The sequence below is a fragment of the Pieris rapae genome, chromosome 6, assembly GCF_905147795.1.
Source record: "Pieris rapae chromosome 6, ilPieRapa1.1, whole genome shotgun sequence".
Taxonomy (NCBI): Eukaryota; Metazoa; Arthropoda; class Insecta; order Lepidoptera; family Pieridae; genus Pieris; species Pieris rapae.
The window spans coordinates 7,699,153-7,725,652 of record NC_059514.1 but is presented as its reverse complement, the minus strand read 5'-3'; the positions used below and the strand labels follow the sequence as shown (position 1 = coordinate 7,725,652).

The 26,500-nt window shown below is 31.9% G+C and overlaps 2 protein-coding genes across 2 annotated transcripts; one reads left to right on the top strand and one right to left on the bottom strand.

Annotated features, from left to right (window-relative positions):
* The first annotated feature begins 656 nt into the window (after window positions 1-656).
* Window positions 657-14,989, top strand: LOC110991356 (ribonuclease 3). Its single transcript, XM_022256692.2, has 19 exons — window positions 657-1,590; window positions 1,663-1,744; window positions 1,878-2,082; window positions 2,294-2,435; window positions 2,824-2,979; window positions 3,794-4,014; window positions 4,533-4,660; window positions 5,395-5,524; window positions 6,440-6,608; window positions 7,230-7,437; window positions 7,640-7,880; window positions 8,222-8,442; window positions 9,401-9,532; window positions 10,103-10,274; window positions 10,765-10,946; window positions 11,515-11,679; window positions 11,991-12,151; window positions 12,810-12,955; window positions 13,436-14,989. The coding sequence occupies exons 1-19, from the start codon at window positions 824-826 to the stop codon at window positions 13,858-13,860; spliced, it is 4,053 nt and encodes a 1,350-aa protein (XP_022112384.2). The 5' UTR covers window positions 657-823; the 3' UTR covers window positions 13,861-14,989.
* A 755-nt stretch (window positions 14,990-15,744) lies between these two features.
* LOC110991368 lies at window positions 15,745-26,139 on the bottom strand. The gene is made up of 18 exons (XM_022256705.2): window positions 25,906-26,139; window positions 25,209-25,450; window positions 24,664-24,796; window positions 23,836-23,963; window positions 23,339-23,580; window positions 22,843-22,959; window positions 22,297-22,426; window positions 21,751-21,809; window positions 21,284-21,374; window positions 20,683-20,755; window positions 20,314-20,461; window positions 19,652-19,819; window positions 19,017-19,102; window positions 18,729-18,879; window positions 17,960-18,077; window positions 16,762-16,878; window positions 16,349-16,446; window positions 15,745-15,985 (listed from the first exon to the last, which is right to left on the bottom strand). Exons 1-18 carry the CDS (start codon window positions 26,104-26,106, stop codon window positions 15,855-15,857), a joined length of 2,433 nt encoding a protein of 810 aa, XP_022112397.2. The 5' UTR covers window positions 26,107-26,139; the 3' UTR covers window positions 15,745-15,854.
* Between the last annotated feature and the right edge of the window lie 361 nt (window positions 26,140-26,500).

Genomic DNA, 26,500 nt, shown 5'->3' with positions numbered 1-26,500 from the left:
TACATATTTAATAATAACACGACACTTACAGAGTCATAATAACATTAGTAATTTGGACTTATTGCATGGATCACCCATGGCTGGTTGGTAGGCATTTCGATAAAAATTCCCAAATATACTTTTGACTTCTCTAAAGATTTTTGTATTGATGTAAACAGAGAGATGTGCAATTATCTCTGTGTCAAAATTTGATACAATAATTGCATTCAAGTTTTCAAATGTTAACAGTTGCATACAATTCATGATCTTGATATTACACTTCATTTATTGCATTCAATAATTTCTCTAGCACGTACAAGAAAAGGGCATTGTCTGAATGAGCCTTTATCCTTTAGCATGAGATGATCTTGAGCAGTAGCTTGAGCCTAACATCTAAATTGAAGTTATTGGTGGTTGTTTTCTTACAAAACAATCGCATACCGAATATAAAAGTAATCGTATGGCAAGGAAAAAGACTGCAATTTTTTTTTTTGGCTCTAACACTGTTTGTGCATTAGCCAGCGTCAAGTATGGGACTGCAACTTTATAGTGGTGATTTTTTGCGGCTCTAGAGTCTAGTGCATGCATAATGGTGAATGGTCAAGTGGGAGTTGTCAGTTGTCAGTTGTAAAAGTACAAATTTTAATATAAACTAGAGTTTGCCAAAACAATTTTAAAGTCATCAGTGATTCTATGGAATTTAAGTTTTTTATTATAACTAAAAGGTTTTCTTAAAAAATGATAGTTTAAGAAGGATATATATCTTTTGTGGCGATAAATTAGTTTGACACGGTTTACACACTAATTATCTACTTTCTCAGAACAAAATTGAATAGTAATTCAAATGTCTTTACCACCGGTTGACTATACTTTTCCACCTCCGCAGTTATTTGTACCTCCACCGCCAGTTACGTCTATATTAGGACAACCGCCACCTATCACTGAGACGCCATCACAACCGATCTTTAATTATCCTCCCCCAACTTTAAGACCTCCTCCTCCGCCTTCCTATCCTATTGATATGCTACCTCCTCCTTATGTCCCACCACCACCACCCAGCTTCCCACCCCCAGCATATGTACCTCCTTACCCACCTGGCTACCATAGCAATGATTATTACTATCACCAAGCAACAACCACTGAAAATCAATATTCTCAAGATTGGAAAGCAGAAGAAATGAGCACAGAAAAATCACCTCTCAGATCTTTAGAATTTAAAAATCCACTAAACAAATATGAGTATAGTTCAAGAGAAAGTTCAAGGTCTTATTATAGTCCAAGAAGAGAGAGAAGCCATGAACGTGAAAGACGATACAGAAGTAGATCTATACGCAGCCGTTCCCGTAGTCCCAGTTATCGAAGTTCCAGAGGTGGTGAGGAGAGATATTCTAGATCACGAGATGATGGAAGAGACTATGACAATAGAAGATACAGAAGTGAGCGTCGCAGCTGTGAACGAGATCATAGGTCATATAGCAGGAGTGAAAGAGATAGATATGAGGACAGACATAGACATTCATCATATAGAAGCCGGGAACGATCTAGTTGCTCATATCGATCATCTAGTCATCGGCCATTGACTGACAGGGAGAAAATTTTAGAAGACTATAGGTGTATATTTAAGTAAATTTTATTTTAATGAAACAAATAGTATTTTGTATACTAAAAACTTTTATCTTTCAGAAAAAACTATTGTAAAACATCAGATGACTTTATAAAAAAAATGGAGAAGTGGTCTAAAGAACACAATTCAGATGAAGAAGAGGTAAATTGTAATATATCTACTCACTATGTACAGTAGTGTAATTGGTTTCCCTCTTTAAATGAATATAATTATTTCAACAGTAATCAGTAATAATTAAACTATATATAATTAAAAATTATTAAATATTTTACAGAACTCAAAAATGTGGTATAGAAGTTCACCAGCTGAGTTATACTATAAACCAATAAATGGTGGTGAAGGTGTGGAACAAACTCGTAAACTAGAGAAAATTTGCCAAAATTCCTACAAATATCTTATACATAGAGGTCAAAAAGCACGACCTGAGGTGGATGAGTTGCCTCCACTGAAACCGCAAAAGGCTAAGAGGTGTAAACATTGTAAGTATTATAATGTTTCTGAACTGTCTATTAGCTATAGAATATATATTCAATTTTCTAATATGTTTAAAATCCTGGGGAATTAACTATAAATATATTAAAATAATATTTTTTAAATGTACATCATATAATATCTGAAGTATAAAATGTCTCGTACCAGTTGCCAGTAATAATATTTAACAATATTCATGAGTAACAATGTTTCTAACAGCTGATGATGATAGCTCATCATCATCATCTTCTGAAGAGGAGGATTGTCTAGATGAAGAGAATCTACAAGGGTATACTGATAGAATGATGTTAGAGCTACAAAGGAAGCAAAGTCACCCAAGAAGATTGCATCCAGAATTATGGTGAGTCTTTTAAAACCATGAATTATAATTTTTATTGTAATAAATAGGTTAAAGATTGATGACGAGAATTGTGTAATAGTCGCAGCTTCTGATAAGCATTTTGAAAGACAAAAAGCTTGAGGACTTAAAAAGGAAATAGATTATTTTTAGTTGCAGTTTTGTTCAATATTGAGTATTAACGCGAGAACTGTTATTTGTATAACTATTCAGTTCTAATCATATTAAACATGTTAGTTTTCACATAAAATCATGTAGTTCTCATACTGAAAAAAAAATGCAATTTGTAATTCAAATAATTATTATCAATAATTTTTTATGTATGATTTGCATACTTGTATATAATGGACAATGTAAAAGTATTTACTGTACCTTAAAAAAAAATTTTTAGGTTCAATAATACGGGCGAAATGAATGGTGGCCCATTATGTAGGTGTAGCGCGAGAGCACGGCGTTACGGTATAAGACATGGAGTGTACGCTGCCGAAAAGCAGTTTCCCAAATGTGTGCCCACACAGAGTAATATTGATAAGCTATATCACTATCGGTAAGAAAAATAATCCCCTTTAAATTAACAATTAATTTCTTTTCGAAATGCACAGTACAACCCATTTATGACGATAAGGCCCTACTTGGTAATAGTCTTACCTGCGAAGTATGTACATAAGTTAAAAGTATTGCAATTTAGAGTAAATACTTGGCTTAGGTGCAAAAGTTAAATACAAATTCATAATTATGCAATAATAAGAGTAACACAATTCAAGATTAATGGTTTAATGTTTAAAGAACTTTATTTCTCATTACAAAAAAAATATTTACATGAGAAACTTAAAATTAATATGTATATATACGAGTGAGATATACATGCATCTTTACTGCCCATTTGAATTTGCCAAACACACCAATATTGCGAATTTTAGATGGTATTTGATTAAATATTTAATTTAAGATTAAATTATGAAGATTACTAATGTTATTACGAGTAATGATATTTATTTGGCACCAAAACTTACAAATATAATGAAATAATACTGAATATATTTTATACATTTATTTATCTAGTTTCATCAAGTTATAGATCACTGTTGGGTAATGCTTTCAAGGGGAATGTGATTAAATTTTTAAACACAAGGTGTCTTGGGCGAGCATTTGTACTATAAGTTTGATAACAATTATAAATAGCTAGCCTTGTTTCTTAATTTTACTTTTAAAGTTTAACCAACGATTTTCATTATCCTCTGAAACAATATAAGAGAGAAGAGTGGACAACTACAAAAAAAGCGTTAAACATTTCTAGTTACGAAAAAATTGTATTTTAGTAAAACTATTTCATGTAAAAAAAAAAAAAATTATTGTTTTAGAATAACAGTGTCGCCTCCAACAAATTTCCTCATAAAATCACCGACGATCATAAGTCACGATGAGCACGAGTTCCTATTTTCTGGCTTTTCTATGTTTTCCCATTATAAACTGGCGAAGTTACCCACGTGTAAAGTAATAAGGTTCAATATTGAATACACTATTTTATATATCGAAGAGCCGGCCCCGAAGAATTTCACTGTTCAGGAGTTGGATCTGTTTGGTATGTAATTTTTTTTTAATTTTATCGAAAATGAATTTAATTTTGTTTGTTAAATTTGTATGCATTTTTTCGGAATTATCTCATCTTTGACTTTTCTATAATGTTTAAAGGACTTGATTTCTCATTACAAAAAAAATATTTACATGAGAAATTTAATATTAATATGTATATATACGAGCGAGATACACGTCGTCATTAGCTGTCGCAATTTTAGTCAACTGTGTTCACTCTAACATGCATCTTTACTCTGCCCTTTTGAATTTGTCGAATACACCAATATTGCGAATTTCAGATGGTAATTGATTAAATAATTGCACACCCTCATACCTAATTGACTTCTTCAACTAATTTGTACGCGGCTTCGGATTTTTTTAAATGATATGCTACTATGGAGAGTGTTATTTAATATTTATAATAGCGTTAAATAGCTATTTATATAGTATTTATTTGTAATATCATGATGACATCAATTTGTTTAGTTTAAAGGTCAATTTATTTGTAATAACGTATATTTTCAGAGGAGTATTTGTTCAAAGAATTATTGGAATTAGTCGATTTGGATCTCGGTAAAGGAACTGACACGAATTGTTCACAATTTCACTTTATGCCGAGATTTGTGCGGTATTTGCCGGAGGGTGGTTGTGAGGTATGTATACAGACATAGTTCTGTGTCTCTTTTACGGCAGTAAAATTGTTATGACTATAGTTCTTTTACTGCGCGTTCGCGATGTTTGTTTTATAAGATTGAAGACCAGGGTTTAACTTTATATATTTATTTTATATTGAGAATGAAATAAATCGTATCTATACGTATATTATGTATATTATTTCGTAATAAAACAACTTTTTTATGTATAATACTAGGTGTCCCTGCGAACGCCGTTTAGTGTTTAATTTTCTCTCCATAAAAGCCTTTCTCAGAGTTCAAAGAATGAATATAAAAATTGCTCGAATTGATCCAACCATAATTCAAGTTTTTAATTAATAAATAAATAATAGGTGTAGATCATATGGAAGTGAAAATTAACGCTTGTACTTTTGTACGCTGTATTATAAAAAAAATTGTCTAAAAAAATAAAAAATTAAATGGCGTGGACCACCCTTAACATGGGGCTGAAAAATAGATGTAAGATTCGCAGACCTAACTTATATGCACACAAAATTTCACGAAAATCAGCTGAGCCATTTCGGAGTACTTTAATTACAAACACCATACTTTGTATTGATGGGGGTATATTTTATTTATACCGCCTCTTTTTTTATTACCTTTTTTATATTTATTTAATATTTCACTTGTTTTGTTTCCTAGAAGTAACCTCACCAGAAAATTAGATGATTCTAGACCAATAACGATTTTCATAGTCAAAATTTTGATTACAGGTTTTGTCAATGTGTGAAGTACTGAGATATTTGATAGAGGAAAGCAATTTATTAATTCCACCAGAATCGCTCGAAGACGTACATAGAATGGATCATTATCATTGGCAGAAGTTCGTTGATAAGATTAAAGGTATTCGTAATAATAAACTATGTTCGCTTTGTCATATAGAGAGAAGTAGCATTTAACTATTGTTTGTCAAAACTGATATAAGAGGTAATGTTTGTGATGGTGATGATGGTAATCTCTGGATCTACTGATTCGATTTAAAAATTCTTAAACCAATAAAAAGCCATGTTATTTATGAGTGTCATAGACTATTTTTTTTGTGATAGTCGGATTTGCAAAATATGCCAGAGGAAAAGTGTCAAACGCAAATTAATTCTTACGAACGTTCGGAGTATGATTTTTCAAGCTTTTGTAAAACCGAGGCGGGAAGTAAATTCGAAATAGTTTTACAACCAAAACTAAAATCTGATAAATGGGCACATGAAAAATCTTTAGTAAACCGTTTCCAATAAAGCTTTACTATACGAACAAATAAATAATACACGACTTCTATTCAAACGATGTTGTTGTTGTTATGCCTGGCTGGTTTATCACATACACAAAAGTCATAAAAATTGTTTAAGCCGTTTCGAAGGAGTTTAAATGAGGATACACTAATAAGCGCTGCTGATTTCTATCCATAAGTATATTCTATGTCGATAGCTAATAGGCGCGTCCACAACACTCGCTTAATGTAGTAAATTATTTAAGAAAAACTGTAATGCAAAAGGTTAATAAGGTTAAAAGGTTGCTTTTTAAAACAATGATTCAGTTACTTATGAAAAAAAAAACGTGACGATTTAAGTTTTTTTTTTTAGTATTTGCATAATCTATTTAAAATATTAGCAGTTGGAAGATTTGTGTTTAATTTTCTGTAACAATGGTTGTAAATATTTTTTATATGTGTAATTGTAAAAACTGTTTTAATTCACATTAAATCCTTCAAGTAGTTCAAAGCCTATTCAGTTTTAAGGGTCAACTTCAGTCTTTCATTTGTAGGAATGATAGTGACTTACCCGGGTAGAAAACCCTGTTCGGTCCGCGTGGATCAAATAGACCGAAGTCCACCCTTTGACTGCAAGGACCCTGAGGACGTTAAGAAGTTTTACCCAGAAATCGTTCATTTCGGAATAAGACCCCCACAATTGAGTTACGCTGGGAATCCTGAGTAAGTCTTAATGGCCTACAAAATATGTATTTGTTTGCAGGGTGCAACGTACAAGACTTGGTAATGTCGGTTAAGGTGATTAACCATGTTTAATACGTTGAACCTGCCAAAATTAAAGTCCGTAATTTGAAAACAAAAATGAATTAATATTTATTTGAACATGTTTTAATCAAATATTGTCATTTATAATAGACATCATTTATTTCAACGCATGTCCGCGAGTCTTCTTGTTCATGTTGCGTTATTAGAAGGGCATTTCAAAAAATTAAAACATAATTAATTGTGTAGTAATTTGTGTTATAATTTTAACATTCGCTCGAACGCATCCTAAGAACCGACGACTGTCGACGTCGTGTGTCAGGCGCAGGTGACTGATCATCTACTTGCCTATTAGATTGACAAATTATTATAATTTGTAAAAAAAACAGATTTATAAATCTGAGGCCTAGAGTTGTTGGCCTAGGCTTGTTTATCCTATGATTCGTGGTGGTTTTTTATCTGTAGTTGTTACCCGATGTATATGTACAAAAAATGTAGACAAATTTAAAACAATTACAATGATTACTAGAATATTCCTATTCCGGTCTGTGTCAAAATTTCATCACTGTCTCTACGTTTAAGGTACCAAAAAGCATGGCGTTACTACGTCAAATACCGCCACTTAATAGCGAATATGGCTAAGCCATCTTTCAATGAAAGGCAAAAGCTCGCAGCAAAAGAAGCGAAATTGCAAGAAATGAGGACTCAAAGTAAAATGAAGCGTGACGTCACTGTAGCTATATCCTCTGAAGGATTCCATACCACGGGACTAATGTGTGATGTTGTACAGGTGTGTATTATATATATTTTAAATAAATGATTTTGTCTCCGAGTCTAGGTTGCCTCTCAAGATTAAGAAAAAGCTTTAGTGCGAAGTATGTCTATAGTATCTTAAAATCCTATATGTTTTTGTGGCGTCGTCCTTTGCGCTAAGTTTATGCGCTTATATATTATATAATATAAATATACTTTATTTTATATATAAATTTCAGCACGCCATGTTGATACCGGTACTCGTCCGTCATTTACGATTCCACAAATCGTTGGACAGCCTAGAAGAAATAATAGGGTACAAGTTCAATCAACGCGCCTTGCTCCAAACGGCGTTAACTCATCCATCGTATAGGGAGAACTTTGGGACTAATCCAGATCATGCGAGGAACACCTTAACAAATTGTGGTATACGTCAACCGGAATATGGAGATCGTAGGATACATTATACTAGGAAGAAAGGTAATAAAATCCATTCTTATAAACTGTCTTTTTAACGGTCTTAAAAAGTAGCCGTAGCCAACGGACAATCATGCCCTGCAGGTCTTTTGTACTATATATATAAAAAAATCAACGTTAGAGCGATTCTATAGAAAAAATATTTGCCCAAAAGATGGCGTTCGCCTTTGTAATTAACAATAGGAGTGGAAAACCGGATATCAATACATGACAAACAACATTCAATCCTAAATGTATTTATTATATCCATGAAAAGTTCAGTTTTAATTAGTTTACCCTGAATTTTATTATTCATAATCAAGAACGTCCTATCTAGTTTAGCATTATATTTATATTTTTTTTAGGAATCGTGACACTTATTAACATAATGTCGCGTTTTGGCAAAAGCAATGAGACAGAATCGGAGATCAAACATAACGAACGTCTGGAATTCTTAGGAGATGCAGTTGTAGAATTCATATCTTCTATTCATTTATTTAAAATGTTCCCGGGATTATCTGAAGGAGGACTGGCTACTTATAGAGCTGCCATCGTACAAAATCAACATTTAGCGCTTTTGGCTAAGGTAAAATGCTTTGGCAATAATATATGTTACAATAATTGTTTTTAATTTTATCCATTACTAGCAAATACGGACGCCATTGTAGTTTACAGAATACGTAAACAACCTGTGTACCATTGTACCATAATATGTGCACAATTCTAGCAAAAAACTTGTTAATAGCCATATATATGTATCTAAGGTACAGTTTTGGTCCTTCGAGCCAGACACTACACAAATAGTGGCTTGCGTTTGTGTAGTTTCTACGTTAAATTACTTACCAATTTACTAAAATCAATAACGATGACTTAGTTACTTCTGTGTTTTAACTAATTAAGAAAAACTTTGAAAATCGTGATTAATAGACAATAATGGTTTATAAACTGTTAATTATAATAATAAATCATTCAGATACTTAAAACACGTTTCTATTTCAATCTTCTTTTAGATATGTGCCCTTTGGCCAAGGCCTACTCCAAATTCCAAAAAATTTTTCTTCACCTTTTAAGTTGTCTCTCTCTTTTTCGTTTGCTATACACTAGCTAAGTACTTTCTGCTCCACTTTTCTGTTCTTCTTGCCATGTGCCCTGCCTATTACTTTGGTATATTTGTCTTGTAAAATCTTTATTTTGTTTATTCTTTTCTTCCCTATCATTGTTTCATCTATCTTTGGCAAATCTGTAGCTTTGTATGCTGGCCTAAGCGGGCGCCCAAGTTTTAGATCCACAATTATTATCTGTTACTAGCAAATATTCAAAGTATACTAATAATAGTTATGTTTAGTTATAAATCACTGTAAAATTTTTATTATTAAATACATTTTATATATGAAGTTTTTACAAATATAATACAAAGAAAAAAGCAATGTATTTGTGATTGACATTGCTTTTTTCTTTTTTTTCTGCATCTACATATTAAGTTTAAACTATTATATTATAAAGTTTAATAATATAATAATTTATTATTATTTTTTGTTTTTCAGAACATGGGCCTAGAGCAATACATGTTATACGCCCACGGTTCCGACTTATGTCGTGAAGTGGTAATGCGTCACGCGATGGCCAATTGCTTTGAGGCGCTCATGGGCGGGTTGTTTCTCGATGCTGGCTTAGAGGTATTTGTATTTTTTAAATAAGAAATTTTATAAATAGTAATGCAAGGGCATATTTTGATCAAAAACAACAAACTTACAAATTCATTCTTTGATAATTTTAATTAATTCTATTTATTAAAGAAAATGATTAAGTTGGGCCATAGAGTACAAAAAATATGGAATTTACAGAATCAGTCAGGACTAATTGTAACGACTACACTTTTTGGCATCCTTATATGATCTATTACTTATAAACATTAACTACATTGTGTATTGATTTAAGAACTGGCAGTACATAAATGTAAAATTAGAAGTATTTCATATACATTTCTGTTTTTGACGTTCATAAGTTTAAATTGTGTTACCTATATGAGTAAATGTTTTGATTTAATCAAACATTTATTTTCATTTTGTCAGCAGATTTAGAATTGCCCCTGTATTATTTAATGTCCATTTTGCTTAATATTTTTTGCATTTGTTTTAAGACTAATACAAAGTGATAATTGTTGGTAGATGTATACCTTGCTAATGAATAACTTTTCTTTGTGTGTGGGCCTATACAGAAAATGATATATAAATCTATATATTTAGGTAACAGACCGCGTATTCGCTCAAGCTCTGTGGCACAACGAGCCCAATTTATATGAAATATGGATGAAGGAGCGGGCCCACTCGTTGCAAGAACAGGAGCCATTAGGAGATCGACAATACATCAAGGACTTTGAATTTCTACAGAAATTAACTGTTTTTGAGGAATCTATAGGTAAATTTAATATATTCTAATGCTGATATTATGTTTTTTTACCGTCATTTACTTGCTATAATTTTGGTAGGTTTTTTTATTGTCCTTACTGTTAGTAGAAACTTTATTATTATCATTGAATGACATATCAAATGTCATGTCAAAATACACTGTGTATTGTGTACACTTGGCTTAAAAGATATGACGGAGAGTTTCTTTCTCTTTCTTACTGAGAACCGGTATACAATTCTGATTTCTTTAAAATCCTTTCTCGATGAGCTTAAACAAAAATACTAAAAATCTTGGGCTACAATTTACGACGATGACGTCATATACTGAACAGCGCTAACAAAGCTATTATCACTTATTAAAGAGGCCTTCGACCTACAGATTTTGCTTTTGCGATTCTCCTTTTTTGTCGAAGGAAGATAATTCGGAAAATTGCTTCATAATATTACTTCTTAAAAAAAAAAATAGCTTATTTTAAAGTGAAAGATTGGTTTGTACGTAGGTGTGAAGTTCAAACACATCCGTCTCCTAGCCCGATCCTTCACAGACCGTTCTGTTGGTTTTACGAATCTTACCCTGGGCTCCAATCAGCGTTTGGAGTTCCTCGGAGACACTGTACTCCAATTGGTCGTGTCTGATAAGCTCTATCGCCATTTTCCCGATCATCACGAGGGGCACTTGTCTGTGAGTATTATTGAAGTGAAACTTCTTTAGAATCGTTGTGATTTCAAACCGGATGCAACGAAAAAGCGACAGTAAAAAGAGACAGAAACATTAATTCATATGATTTAACGTGGGAGAAAATGAGATAGATAAACTTCTTTCGAATCGTCGTGATTTCAAACCGGATGCAGCGGTAAAGAGAGACAGAAACATCAATTCATCATATGATTTAACGTGGGAGAAAATGAGATAGGAGGCATTATACAGCCTCTATTTACTGCCGCTTTTTTTTTGATCGAATTTCAAACTTTCGTTGTTTTAGTTTTTGTCAAATTAAAGATTTATATTAAACTTATAAATTAAAATGTATAATTAAAATATACTGTTTTTAAAGAACACACACATTTAGATAGTGGAAAATGATTAATTTATATTTGTTTTTGAAGGTTTCACTTCTACCATGTGTGAATTGCACAAATGTTTTTTTTTGTTGTTTGGCAAATTTTGTGTTTTCAATGAGTATATGTAATGAGTTGATAACGCTAGTTAACTAACGAAAGTTAACTGCATAACATTTCACATATTTCAGCTACTCCGGTCGTCTCTAGTCAACAACCGCACCCAAGCGATGGTTTGTGATGATTTAAATATGTCGGAATACGCGATTTACAACAATCCCAAAGCCAAACCAACGGCTAAGAAGCACAAAGCTGACTTGTTAGAGGCATTTCTTGGGGCACTTTATATTGATAAGGTAACTCGGATATCCGGTTGTAAAATTTACTTTTAGTCCGCGGAATAATTTGATACTTAAAAAATCTTAATGCCTGCTAAGTTTTTTTTTTTGTTTATTAAGTCTATTTTTTAAGGGCAAAATGCGAATTTTAACTTTTACCGTTTCGTGATCTGTAAGAAAATTAACACACTCTTGGAAGGTGCGTGAGTGCGTTGCCGACCCTTGGTGAATTAGTATACTCTTTTCTAGAATGACAGTTTGTTTCCAATTGCTTCTAAGCGAAAAGTTAATATTAAATCAAAGTTTATCCACCACTCTAAATGTTGCAGAATTTGGAGTATTGCCAGGTGTTCTGCGATGCGTGTCTGTTCCCTCGCCTTCAGGAGTTCATAATGAACCAAGGCTGGAACGACCCCAAGTCGAAACTCCAGCAGTGCTGTCTCACTCTGCGATCTATGAAGGGAGGGGAACCGGATATACCATTCTACAAGTATTTATTTTTATTTACGCATTCAACCCGAGGATCTGGGTTCTAATCACTACCAAAAGTTTCGGATTGCCAGGGATAATAACAGTTTAATGCCTGAAATTGCTTAATTTATGTTTATATAATAATTTTTAGGTATCGAAAAGTTTTTTTTTATTCTCTCACTGCATCGATAGTAAGCATATATTTCCAGTTACATATGTCTAAATTTTTTTAACAAATACTGATATATAAGCTATAAAATAATAATAATCTGATTTGTAAAATTCTCAAGTTAGTAGTCGGTGTTTTTAATTGAACTCCTCCGAAACAGCTCGATTTTCGTGAGATTTTGTGTGCATATCGATTGCATATTGGATAACATCTATTTTTAATTCCCCCAATTGATAAGGGTTGTCAATTTTATTTTTTAGACATCATTTTTAGTTTTTATTTTGTGTATACCCCTCGAACTACTACTTTTTATTAAAGGCGATAGTTGTTTTTATTGAACTAATTTTTTTCCCGAGAAGTAAAATTCGGGAAAACAATGTTTACCAGATCAGCTAGTACTATGTTCCGACGTTTAGCGGTTCAGCCAAGACTTGCTAACAAAAAACATAATTTTACTGGAACATTTGATAAACAACTTTAAGTTTAATTTGAATATTAAACGTTTTAGGGTGATCGAATGCCTCGGCCCAACAAACACACGCGTATACACAGTGGGCGTGTACTTCCGCGGTCGAAGACTGGCGGCGGGACGTGGCCACTCCATACAAGAGGCCGAAATGAACGCGGCTAAAGAGGCATTAAGCTGTGCTCACGGTATGTATCTGTCTCTTTCTAAATGTCGTCGTCTTACTTGCGCGTATGGTGTCGTGTACGTAACAGGGTACGTATATTTGTCTCGCTCTCATCCTAGTTTGATATATTCGCTTAATGTGTATATTTGATGACATAGAATTGATTATTTGCGATTTTATTTTATGAATATAATTTATTTTTATGTCATATTTTTTTCTTTTTCCCTTTTTTTCATTTATATGATACATTTTTAAAGATATAACTCTTTTTCTTTATCTTAATTTTGAACCTTACTATACAAGTATGATTATATATAATTTTATTTTAATTAAAATATGTTTAGTTTTAATTTATGCTATCAAAGGACAGGCTTTATTCGGGTTTTAACCAGATTCCATTGCACATAAAATATTTGGGTTATCAAAACTTGATTTCCCATCAAGTCATCGTAATAACCACCGTAAAATATGGTTTCTTTAGGAGATTTTCAAAAAATTCCAGAATTATTCCCACAATTGGACCATCAAAAGCGCGTAATTGCTAAAAGCATGCAGCTTAAAAAGAAGCGTCAAAAACCCGACTTATTCATTAAAGCTGAGGAAGACGTACCAAAAGCATATAGATCTGACAACAAATTGGAAGATAGTTCATCAGAAGAACCGGCTTCAGATACGGAAGCACCGAAATCCGATGACGATAAATCTGATGATGATAAATCTGACGAGGAAAAATCTGATGATGAAAATGAGAACGCTGTTGAAGATTCCTGTCTGGACAGTGATGAAAATACAGATAAGTATGAGAACGTTCAAGTGAGCAGTCTTTTAAGTGATATGGAGAAGCTCAAACAAGATTTAATAGATAGAAATGAATATGACAAGTTAAAGGAGAAAATGTCTAAGAAGTCTGATTCAGACTCAGATTAATCACTAGGCTAGAAATTTCGACCATTTATTGTGTATCATTAAACTATAGATTTTCTTTTTATTTCGCAACAATAGTTGTAGTTTAGTAGTCTATGTTAGTATGTAGTTTTGTTCATTATTTTCATATTATTCATAAAAAGATTAATCAATTTTCATCAGTTTAACTCGCTTGTCTCTGTTCATCACATTGTAAAGATATTGTGATAGAAAGAGACGCAAGACGAATTCACGCTGGGGATTCAATAAAAAAATGTATTTGTCATATTTAGGACAGGTCAAAATTTTCTTCAAACACATCTTGGAGTTTCGTTACGTTTATTGCTAGTCATAGAAGAACCGAATTGTGACGGTTTAAGTTTGCCCTTGTTCATAAAAATTAGACTCACTCGTCTCTTTCTGTCAAATTATGCTTATTCTGTGATAAAAAGAGACAGTATTGTAATGAATTGTGGAAATATATGATTACGGCGTAATCTTTTATTTATAAATCAATGAGTTTAAATTTTGCTGAAGTCTGTTACTTTTGCTGTAGATAAAATCAATTACCTATTTTAAGGCCTAATTTACTTGTATACTTCACTAAATACAATATTTTAGTCTAACGTTTTAACTAGTCACCTGTCTCTTTTCATCAGAGCGTAAGCACAATATGGTGGAAAGAGACAAAAGAGCGAAGTTAGGTAATGATTTCAAATAGGCTTAGTTTTTATGACTTCGGGGAATAGGGCGTAAGTTGCATAAAACTGTGATAGGTCTAAGTTTGGATTTTAGGTTATTTTTTATCAATTTGTGTATGATGGCATCATAGCAAGATAATAAATACTTGGATTTTGACTGACGGTCAACTCGAACTGAGTTTTAATATATTCAGTTTGAGTTAACGTGACCTGAAGTTAAGTTCAGGTTTTCTGAAGTTGAACTGGTTTTCGACGGATTTTCGGGATTTTCGTGTTGGAGCGTACTATGTGTTTTACATACGACGCTCCATAACGAATTGCTTCAGTACGAAGACGACGAACAATTAGTGTGTAAATGATGACTAATCAAGTTTGTATGCATATGAACTTTAATTATTTTAATAGACTTGTAAACGGTGTTTGAATTGATTAAATATATTTAACTTTCTGGATAACTGTCTTTTATTTTCTTGATAATGACTCCCTTATAAAGTAATAAGGAAGCAGGATACTTCGCCGATATATTAATCCTAGTAGGGATGTAGCTGACGCTGTGCTTTAGCCGGAACTCAGCAATATCTTCTTCTAAAGGCAATAACTATTTCTTAAGGCCATCTTAAACTAGTACGACGCATTGGTTGGAAGTATGTTAGAGTAACTCGTCTGTTTGGGTTCCGCATGAAACTTGCGCTTCCGATATTATATAATATGTTCGCAGAGTGAATTCACAGCCGGTATATTGTATCTTATGTAATGAATATTCTATAATATTTAATTTTCGTAGTATAGTACTGTAAGGATAGTGTAAGTATTTTTCTAGATAAATAAATATTTTGCACGTTTTGTAGCTAGCTAAAATTTTGTTTGACGTGGTGACTATAGATTTTTATACAATTATCTTACGCGGTCAGTATTAAAAATTTGACAACCAGATATAGTTCTTTACTAACCAGTAACTACCATTTTTTGGATACACTGGATGATTTCAATTTTCTTGGATTTGGGAGATCGCAATAATACGTTTAATGGATTGACGCTACGTCTTAATATAGGTATGTTTTTATTCAGGATTTATGATTTGTAGAGTTATAAGTTTGCGATGGTACAAAAAATATAATAACAGATCCTAAATTATATTCTTCTTTAAATCAAATATAAAATCTTGAAACATATTTTAATAATAGAATAAAACTGGTTATTCATTTTAAATTTAAATGTAATTGGGATAAGGCGGAAGAAATATTTTAAAGGGCATAATAACAATATCGGCAACTAGTACAATGAAATTTTAAGCCTAATTAAAGCAAAACCGTGATATTAGTATAAAACTAAGCAACAAAGGGTGAATGCTACGGGTCCACTGAGTTTGTTCGCACGAAGCGTCAACCATTGCTTTTGATTAGGAACATACATCTCTGCGGGCATCATCTGATCAGGAGTTTCGTTATCTGTAAGATAATAATAGATATTTATAGAGTTAAGTTTAAATAATAGAGAGCTATGTTTAATAAAATATTATTTAGTTATGAGATCTAATTTCCATTATTCGTGAACGTTATCTGTTTATGATATAAAATTATTAACTTCGTATGCAAATTGCGCTATTTATCATTAATTAATCCATACATCGTCAAAGTTTTCAATCATTATGAAACCCAAAGACAATCTGAATTCGGAAATGTTTAGTTTCTTTAATGAATGTAACAGTTTATATTATTATGCAATTAAGTTTTTGTAGTTTATCGCGGTAAATTAAACTAATAATAGTCGCCAGGTGCGAAGTGTATTAAAAAAAATATTAAAAATTTTACCGTCTTTCCGTATCTTCGCTGACGGCATAGTAGATTCTTGCATTGATATTAAATCTCCTGGCGCGTGTAATAACAGCCTGCCGACACCTTCGCATCGCCTGATAGCAAAATAGGAAAAAACAGCTTGGATCAATAAAAAAAATATATAATTAGATGAGCTATAAACAAAACCATATAAGATTAATTCCAAATAAATTTTAATACCAAAACGATTTAGGTGTCAAACATAAGATCAGAAAAAAATAGGTAGATAAGATATAATAGATAATTAAATATTTTTTTGATTAAATATTATTTTAAATCCAAAAGAAATTACACACTTAAGATAAAAAAGATATGTAAAGTAAAACAGCATATAAAACAAAAGTAGGATCCCGCAAGGTTAGGTTACAAGGGATTGTAAAAATAATTACCTTAAAACTTCGTTTTGCAACATTTGTTTTCTTGCTGTTGTAGTCAGTGATTTACATTCATTTAACCAAACACGAACCTCATTGAAATCTACTAATAATTGCTCTGCAGCCACTTTACTGAAAATAAATATTTGTAAAAGCGTGATGCGGCATGATAGCCCTAAGGGTATAACTTAGAGATCAAAGGTTTCTGATAAAAATAATTGTTTCGTATTGGATACAAAACAAAAGGCGATCAAAGACAGAAATAGGCTACTGTACTCGCCTATGTTGTATTAATTTAATATTTACATGGTAGATAACTCAAACATAAATAGCTTTAATAATTAGAACAATCGGCATACCGCCCGGATGCTATAAATCAGGTTTGGACAACTTATCGTCAGTCTTGTACGATGTGTTGATTTAATTTATAGAAAATATACGAAAATTTACGAAGATGAACGAAAATAACCGGAAATTGACTAAAATAAACGAAGATAGACGAAAATTGACGAAGATAAACGAAAATTACCGAATATAAACGAAAATTACCGAATATAACCGAAAATTACCGAATATAAACGAAAATTAACGAATATAACCGAATAAAAAACGAAAATTAACGAAGATAAACGAAAATTACCGAATATAAACGAAAATTAACGAATATAACCGAATATAAACGAAAATTAACGAAGATAAACGAAAATTAACGAAGATAAACGAAAATAACCGAATATAAACGAAAATAAACGAAGATAGACGAAAATTAACTTGATTTTTCATGAAACTGGCGGCCCTACTTTTCGTTTCTTTTCACCCGACATAATTTTTGTTACTACTCGCTCAATAAGCTTAATAACAACTATATTTAGTAACCACTCAAGCATGCAACAAAATCACAAAGCAAGTTGACTGCTCGAGCAACTCGTTAGTATATCGCTTATCCAAATTATCAGCGAGGTAGCTCAATTAACGAACGAACGTTCGGGCCATCCAGCCTCTGATATTTATTTATTTATTATTGATATAGGCAAAATGAAGGAATAATCCCGAATAAACAAGTTTAGAATAATAAAGCAATAAATCTTACAATGTGTCGCCCGTGAGTACCTAATGTAATATTTTTTTAATTGGATTTTTTCAAAATGTCTCGCGGGCTGGATCATATCTTACAGCAGCCCGGTAGTTGCCCATATATGCTATAAATACTTACGTAAATTTCACTTTGGCCACATAAATGTGGTGTAACCAGGATTCGCACATTATTCTTAGCACCATGTTTAGAGTTGTAATATCACCAGTTGCTTTTATTACGGGGAGTAGCATTTTGTCTAAAAAAGAAAACAAAATACATGAAGAAACTCGAAAGAGAAAGAGAATCGAAACAGACATTAAAAAAAAATAGTATCTATGCTTCGACATCTGTGTCCAAATTTTCAATAGAAATGAAATTAAAGCGGTAAAATCTTTTTTGTCGTAAAACATTTAGAGAAAATTTTTGGCTCTCTTAAAATATCCTAAAAGTGTGGTCTGATTAAAGGCGAACATATTATTTTAAAAAAAAAATTTATTCTTTATTTTATAAAATAATATAATATATCACAGTATGTCACGTTCGAAAAACGCTGTGGTTTGTAAATTATCTTGCATTATGGAAGATGTCATTCATAGTAACCTAATTATATTAAATCTGCACTTGCTGTCTTGTGTTTATTAACTAAAATCGATAGAGGTTATCAATTAAACGTGCATTTTTTGTGAATGCTGACGCGTACCTCTCTCTTCTTCTTACATGATTTAGGTGAAATGATTCTAGCCAAGAGGTACTATAGAAAGGGTTTTGTAATTCGCTTAATAGTATTAGGATATTAATATCTCATGAACAATCTAAAAGTCGTGCCGCTGCGTCGTAGATTGTCACGTTATAAGTTAAGCAGTGCAATGTAAGATAAGGAAAATGTTCCAGCGATAAAAGCGACTACCTAAAAACTCGTGCACATATGAAGAATATTGTGGCAACGATTCAGTGACGCGTCGCCATTCCGCGTTGCTTGGGAACATCATGGTCAGATGAGCCAGACTTGTTGTTCCACACACAGATGATAACACCGATATTATCTCCTCTGTGGCATCCTGAAATATTTTTATTACAAATTTCTGAACGAAAGTTAAAATCTTAAATATATTATATTTAAGAAATTTATATTCCATATGTATATGTAAATCAGTAGGTCTAAGTCAGAGATAATTTAAATATACAATAATTTTACCTTAAATTTTTGAATGTTGACTTTTACTTCGGACACTAGTTTTTCTCTCATTTTCGCGCAAACATTTTCATGAACCCCGATTTTTCCTAAAAAGTAAAAGTTGCATTAAATAGAAAACAAAAGTACCACCATTTACTACACAAAAATTATATAGTGTATATTTTAACCTAATTCCTGTAATATATAATATCGTTTATACAGTTGGGATATAAAGTCAGAGACAGACTGTCTGTCTGTTCTTTTTATAATATAGATAGATTGGTACGGAAACTTGCGTTAGACATCCTAGTTATGGATGTTTATTGGGTATATTGAAGATAATATTAAGTTTGACGAAATAAAAAAGTCTCAACTCTTTAAGTTAACATCGGACCCCACTGTGAAAGAAATACTCTACCAAAAAGTGACCTTGTCTTACAAGTTTTAGTGCATTTAATAGGCATTCTGAAAGTAGTAGCAGCCGCCTGTCCATGTTTGATTCTAGTCCGATTCACACAGCACTGATGATAGGTAGGTAATAAAAAAATGATAATAATCTATCCCCTAGTTGCGTTTGATCCATGATTTTTTGGCCATCCTGTATAATCTGATTTGTATAATAGTTATGTAGTTAAACTAATGATTTACATTTTTACCTGATTCAATAGTCAATGTATGATCTGCGAATCGTAAGTGATTAAGTTGTTCCATACATGCGACCATGTCTTTGTGGGCGATGCGGAAGAAATCGTCCATTGCCCAGTTATTAGCAAGTCTTCGAGTTTCCGCGAGACACCATAAGCGGTAGGTGTGTATGGAATGGTCTGTAAAACATAATAAAAAGTGCTTAAAAGTCACAATCTAGTGACCGAAGATGGTGTTTGGTATAAACGGGATATATAGCTGTTAGGAAAGAAACCAGCGTGGCATTTATGCCAAGTAATCTATTTACTATGTGTCATTTCATTTACTCACAAAAATTAGATACATTTTTTTTCATATATGTATTAGGTTTATCAAAAAATAATTTAGCACTGCAGCGATTTCAAATCCCACGAATGAAGTTCTTACATAGTGTTTTTTTTTTGCATGCCATAATGTTTAAATATGTGTATTACGTGTTAAGTCATATCAGATTGGTTAAAATAATTTATTAATTAAAATATGGAATAGACGAAATTTAACTATTGATAATATCATATCAAATATGACTATGTAAGGACCTTCGGGTCGTCGAGTGAAAGCAAACGATTAAATAACGATTAAATTCATAAACACCCTTTTAAATAAAAGATAAGCTTAAACACTTTTGACTTACCAAGTCTATGTAAAATAGGTATTTGTTCAACAATTGGTAGATCTTCTAAAGGTGCACCCATGATGTAGTCCCATGTCACTTCGCAGTGGTTGTTTAGGGATACCAGCTCTTGCAGCATTACGGCGTAATTTGCTCCCGTCTCAGTTGCCTTAAAAATATTTTAAAAAAAATACAGCAATAGATAAACATTTAAAAGTAATAAATCGAACAACATAAAGAAGCGACATTTTTTAACCTTTAATTTGGAATTACGGAGTGTAAGAAAGAAGAGAGTGAGGGTAGTCTTGCTTTTAAAGTGAATTGATTATATTTTAGACTTAACTCATCATTAGCTTAAGTACAAAAATTTACCTTACCCATAAAACTTACCTCAGTTATATTTATAGAGAGTCCTGGATAGACTGCCAACGATGTAATTCTTAAATTGGTTGTCAATGTTGCCCTATATGCAAAGAAAATTACGAATTGTAGGTATAATTCAAATTCGTTACGAACATTTACTATTAATTAAGCTTATATATTACATATATCTAAAATTTGTCGTATTTGGTTTGAATCGTTGATTTTTCTATATGACTTTTATAACCGATCTTATCTGTAAATTCGATTTGATTACATCTGTAGATTTTTTCTATACGATATTTAGCAATCCCTTTTTATAGAAAACCATCAACCACACAAAAGAAAAAACCAACCAAATCGTACCTAACTTTTACGCATCTTCCAAGCATTTAAAATCCTTGGTTATGTAAAAAAGCATTCTATGAAAAATACATATTGAATTTTTGAAGGAGATCAACAGCAAGATTTTACAGTCATAATGTTTTTTACAAGTTCTTAATTAATGGAGAAACGTGTCTAAAATTGGTACGCTGTGTAATCTAAATCTCTTAATTAATATATATAATAATTAAATATAATATGATACATTTAGTTACGATACATTTTTCACAGACAGCATAAAATTTACCCGAAGTGCTTATCCCACGACGTAGAAGTAACATGACAGCCCAAAGCATCGGCGAGGATTCTCAGTGCCGATAGTACCAAATCCGGCGTGTCTATGGGAAATCACGCATTCATTTAATATTTGGAAACAAAACATCTTTACAATGAAAACAAAGTAAAAAACATAAAATAAACACAAAAACCTAACTTAAAACCTTTTGTTTTTGGTTTCACTAAGAAAGATTTGCAAATTACGAAAATATATATAGGTTTTGATGTTTTCGTTTCATATGGATGCTAAAGGGTTGTAAAACCTGTAACGTTCATTACAAATACACCCAGTTCAACACAAGTAAACCCTTGTAATAAATTCCCTTTCAGTTTAAACGAAATAAAATAACACATAATTCTAGGGTTGTCCCATTAAGATTCCGTTTTGGGTTTTTTTTCAATTTTGACATAATTACAATTAATTAGCATTTAACTTACTATTAACATTGAAGATAGAAAATAACCATTCACGAAGGTTTTGGCTGACACTTGGTGACCTTAAAACAAAAGTGTATCAAATATATAAAATTCAACTAGTGAAAAAGCACATTCTTTTTAAAAACATAGATGTGGTCGAGTATAATTTTGTATATTATCTATTACTATTATATAAAAAAACTGAAAGGATGTGTTAACCTAATTAGAAATGAAGGAGTATTTCTTTTGAGTATGATTGGACACCATCTTCAGTTGAATTCATATTTGCATTCATTCCATTTTTCACAATCAAGCGAAATTATAATCTATATCGTTTTATATTCTAAATCGTATGTATGTTTCATACAAAACCTATACACATTGACAAGAAAACAAGTAATGTACGATTGTGACGCTCCAAGGAACAGACACAAATTTGGGATCGTTTCATATGGTGATTTCGTATACATTGCCGCTTCAGAACCGTAACATTATTTCGATAAACCAAGAACGCACATATTCGCTAGGTGCATTAACCACTAAGCTACAAAGGTGGTAAAATATTACCTTGTGGCTAAAGGAACTGAGGACCACCATAAGACAATGTGCTCAAGACAGTTACCAACATCGCCCCATAGAATGTTCTGATAATACTCGGTCACCTTTTGCGCGGCTTTTTTACTCGCTTGTAACTTTCCTGAAGATAAATATTTTCACATATTCACACTAGCAATGTGTTATACATACATTTCTATTGTACTATTTATTTAATTATTCATATGTATAATTGCTCAATAAATTAATTATCAGCTGTAAGTGTACAGAAGAGCAGTGTTGTCACGAATGCGAGAAAAGGTTGTCCGAAATGAGGTGAAGAAGCTGCAGATACTAAGAAGTCAGATTTAAAACGAGTTTTGTACGGGATATTGTATACTTCTGAATATATATATTATATATAAATAACATACTGATTTTAATGTAATGTATTGTTATATGATCCACATAAAACTTTAAAGAAGCCAAGACACACCTAAGACCTATTGGATGGTTAAATATGTATTAAATATTTTGATAAAAAATAGTGCCGTATATTTTTTAATATGTAGGTATTACCTGATTTAAGTTTCTTAACGCCTTTATTCCCTAGTAGCAACGGCGAAATGTTTGCCACTGTATCTAACAATACTTCAATATATACTTCTTCGCTTTGTAGAATACTATTCACGTTCTCTGAAATAATCCAAATGAAAACATAAAAAATAATCATTTTAAATGTGCGCATAAATTCGCGGAGTTGCTTAAATGTACCGCTAGATGACGGTACAAGTTCTATGCGAGCAATTTCTCTTGACGTTTAACTTTGTATCTTTAATTTCCATACAAGCGATATCTAAGCCCACACCTACGCTAATTCATAAAAACTGTATAACATATTGTAGCCATATTACAACCGCTACTAGAAATAGGAGAATTAAGGAGAATATTAATTATTATTTATTATATTTTACTTGAGATGGTGGGAGGCACAAGGCTGAATTACCTACTACAAAAAAAATCACACGGGTTAAGTTAAAAAGTTAAAAAAATAAAAACAGGAATATGTACACACCTTCATTGAGAAGAACATCCAAAACACACTCATTGCTCAAAAGTGAAGTGTAAGGTATTTCTGAGTCAGAATTCTGTGGATTTAAAACTTGAGTCAGTTTCTTATGCCCATTCTTTGGTTCGATGAGACTCTGCGCTTGCTTCATTTTAGCTTTTCGATTCTCAATAAAAGCTACTCGGCGTTTGTTAATATCTATTTTGGATACAGATGAAGATGGCGGCGTTATGTGCTTTGTTAACGTGCTGAAAGTGTCTAAATTTGTTATAATGGACTCAAAACGTCGGGATAGCTTTTAATATACTTAAACTGATTGTTTGAACAAGAAAGCATTTTTTCTATATTATTTTGAGGTGGGCTTTTTTTTCGTCATATATTAATAATCTGGAAAATGGTTTCTCTATATCCCATGGATACAATTAAATTATTGATATTAGCTTAGCATTCACATATATATTATTGGTAAAGCAATAATTCAGTGTAATAATAATAAAACTTACTGATAAATTTCTAAGCTGTCTGCGCTACTTGAAGATGCGTTATCTTGGTGCTCTTCGGGTTTATACATTTGCACCAGACAGTGGATAAGACGGTGACAATTCACTTCCGTGCGACTTTTTGAAAGGATCTGAAGCAAATTATCTTTATATGATTTTCTCATCTGTTTTATTATAGTTATTAGCCAAGCCTGCGGTCCTACTTGTTATTGAGGACTTGAAAGTTGTGAGTTCGAAACAAGGCCATAATTTTTACTTCTTATGTGCGCTTAAGTTTGGTCTATGGATGGAACTAAATGGATGATCATTTGTGAAGAAAGAAAGTGCTGCTCTTCCTTCATTTAAGGAGTATGCTAGTGGAACCGCTACTTGGTCGACGTTAAGGGCCCGGTGGCTAAGGACGAGAAGTTGTAAATGTCTTAACGGTCGGAGTAATTTTATTAACGTCATTCAAGGTATGAAGATAGCTGTGATTAAGCCAGGGTTTCTTATAGCGAAGATTTTTTTTAAATCTACAGACAATGTACCTACCTATACGCTGCGATTTTGTAAAATGTTAGGTATTGAAAATTCAGAGCTAAAACCGTGTATAACTGGAGGAACAGCTAAGTGTAGCTTTCAAATTATAGATATATTGATATTATGTATCAGCAGATGATTTTTTTTTAAATATTTATTTTCATAATAAATATTTTTAAAAAAACATTAAAATTATTACCTTTTCTTGAAATAAACAAAGAAAGAAGTGTTATTGAAATCTATATGAAAAAATTATTTATTCGTTTGACAAAAGAAAAACATCTCGGCCTCACAACATGAAATAACTCTAACCTGAACAATCTTTGTTAGCGTGATGGGTTTTGTTTCGCTGATTGCATTTGGATAAGTATTGCTGCAGACATTGAACTTCGCAGAAAACTTTTTGTAACTGAGGCCTGTCAAGTTGTTATATATTCCCACTAAACTGTAAAAATGGGCACGATTTAGTAGCGACGAGAAGTTTTTCTCTATTGATTAATTAAAAATAATTAAGTAAACGCATAGTAGTTATCTAAGTCTGTACATACAGTCAAGGAAATCATGCTTCTTTAAAAAATTAATTTATGATACTTTTTATTTAACCGAAAGTTAATAATAGAAGGTTATTATTTCAACGTGTTTTTCTTTACCTGTGACTTTCAGAATGGAAGTGTTGTATACACAAAGCAAATAATAATATCCTAAAATGTTTTGTTTTTCATGTTAAAGTAAATTTATACAAGATGAGCTCAATAAACTTCTATTATACTCTTGAAGAAGACCACAGTTTTGCATTACTCGCGGAACACCAGACATATCTTTCCACTTATCATTGATTAAAGAAAAGACTAACTTACCATAAGCAAGATTCGATCATCTTCCTCGAATCTTCTCTTCGTAGACAGGTCGATAATATCGTCGTTATTAAATTGTTAATAGCTTGACACATTATAAATCTTCTGCTACACAACTTATCGAAAATGTGATCGTGTTTGCTTAGCATTAATTCATTCTCCTTTTTTAATCTAGCTAATTTAGGATTTAATTTGTAAAATGACTTAACTACCTTAGTTAAATAGTCTATTATTTGATCAAGTACCTGAAATGTAGTTTAAATTTAGTAGATTTAAATATGTTGTTAAAACAAAATGACGAAATTTAATATAAATTCATCAGCATCTTGAGCAAACCCCACACACTCTTTACGTAAATACTTATCCTCACTTTTACACTATCACAGAGCACAGCCAAAGTAGTAGGTATAGTGCATAATTTTAATTTTTTTAATAGTTTTATCCCTTTGTAATATTTGAACGTTTTTGTTTAAATTATGTATTCTATCTTGACTATATGTTTAGTATAATTGTTTTCTATTAACTATAATATATGTTAGTTAGGAGTACGAAATTAATAAATATATAACGAAATAAAAGTTGATTTCTAGTTCTAGATACTACTTTAAGAATGTTACAACTAACGTTTGAGTTTAAGTTATACGTTTTAAATTTTTGAATCTAAGAAAATTAGTTAAAATGTAAGTCGTTTTCTACGTACCTGTATATTCACCAATTCCATAATATAATTTCTATTGGATAGCGAATGCGAAGATTTTGTTGATCTCTGCCATTTATTACTCGCTTCTACAATAACTTTAGTTATAGCATAACATACAATTTCCATTTCTCTGCAATGGTTAAATAGTTCAACCTCATCTGATGTTTCTTCATTTATTATTTTTCTACTTTTAGATGTCATTTTAGTGAGTTTAGCATAGTGTAATGCTAGCTATTCGGGTTCATCTTAATGACTGGGGTAAACAAAATAAAAATCGATGGATAGCGACGTCGGTGCCAGGTGTGGAAAGTTGGGCGGCAAGGCTTGAGAATAGTTTTGGTAGCCTCGACCTTGAAATAATTGGAGTAACTACCGCTTGCTTTTTACAAGGCTATTAGGGTAGTTCAAAATTTATATTATTGTTTTTTTATTTGAATTATTTTACTTTGAAAAAAATATATTAAAAGGAGGTATGTATATACAGTATTTGTCTACTGTATATGTTTTTAGGTTAAATATTTCTATATATCTTGGCCTCCTTTTCTTATTGTATATATATATTAACAGAAGCGATTTTAATTAGGTTTAACTCGGA

What these genes read in the sequence shown, in the direction of transcription:
- LOC110991356 (XM_022256692.2), top strand. Translation starts at nt 824, where the DNA reads ATGTCTTTACCACCGGTTGACTATACTTTTCCACCTCCGCAGTTATTT. An exon ending in ACATTATACTAGGAAGAAAG is followed by an intron (nt 7,881 to 8,221) that starts GTAATAAAATCC and finishes TATTTTTTTTAG; the next exon opens with GAATCGTGACACTTATTAAC. An exon ending in TTCTCGATGCTGGCTTAGAG is followed by an intron (nt 9,533 to 10,102) that starts GTATTTGTATTT and finishes CTATATATTTAG; the next exon opens with GTAACAGACCGCGTATTCGC.
- LOC110991368 (XM_022256705.2), bottom strand. Translation starts at nt 26,106, where the DNA reads ATGACATCTAAAAGTAGAAAAATAATAAATGAAGAAACATCAGATGAG. An exon ending in GACAGCTTAGAAATTTATCA is followed by an intron (nt 23,581 to 23,835) that starts GTAAGTTTTATT and finishes AGACACTTTCAG; the next exon opens with CACGTTAACAAAGCACATAA. An exon ending in ATATGTGCACGAGTTTTTAG is followed by an intron (nt 18,078 to 18,728) that starts GTAGTCGCTTTT and finishes TTTCTTTTTTAG; the next exon opens with ACAAAATGCTACTCCCCGTA.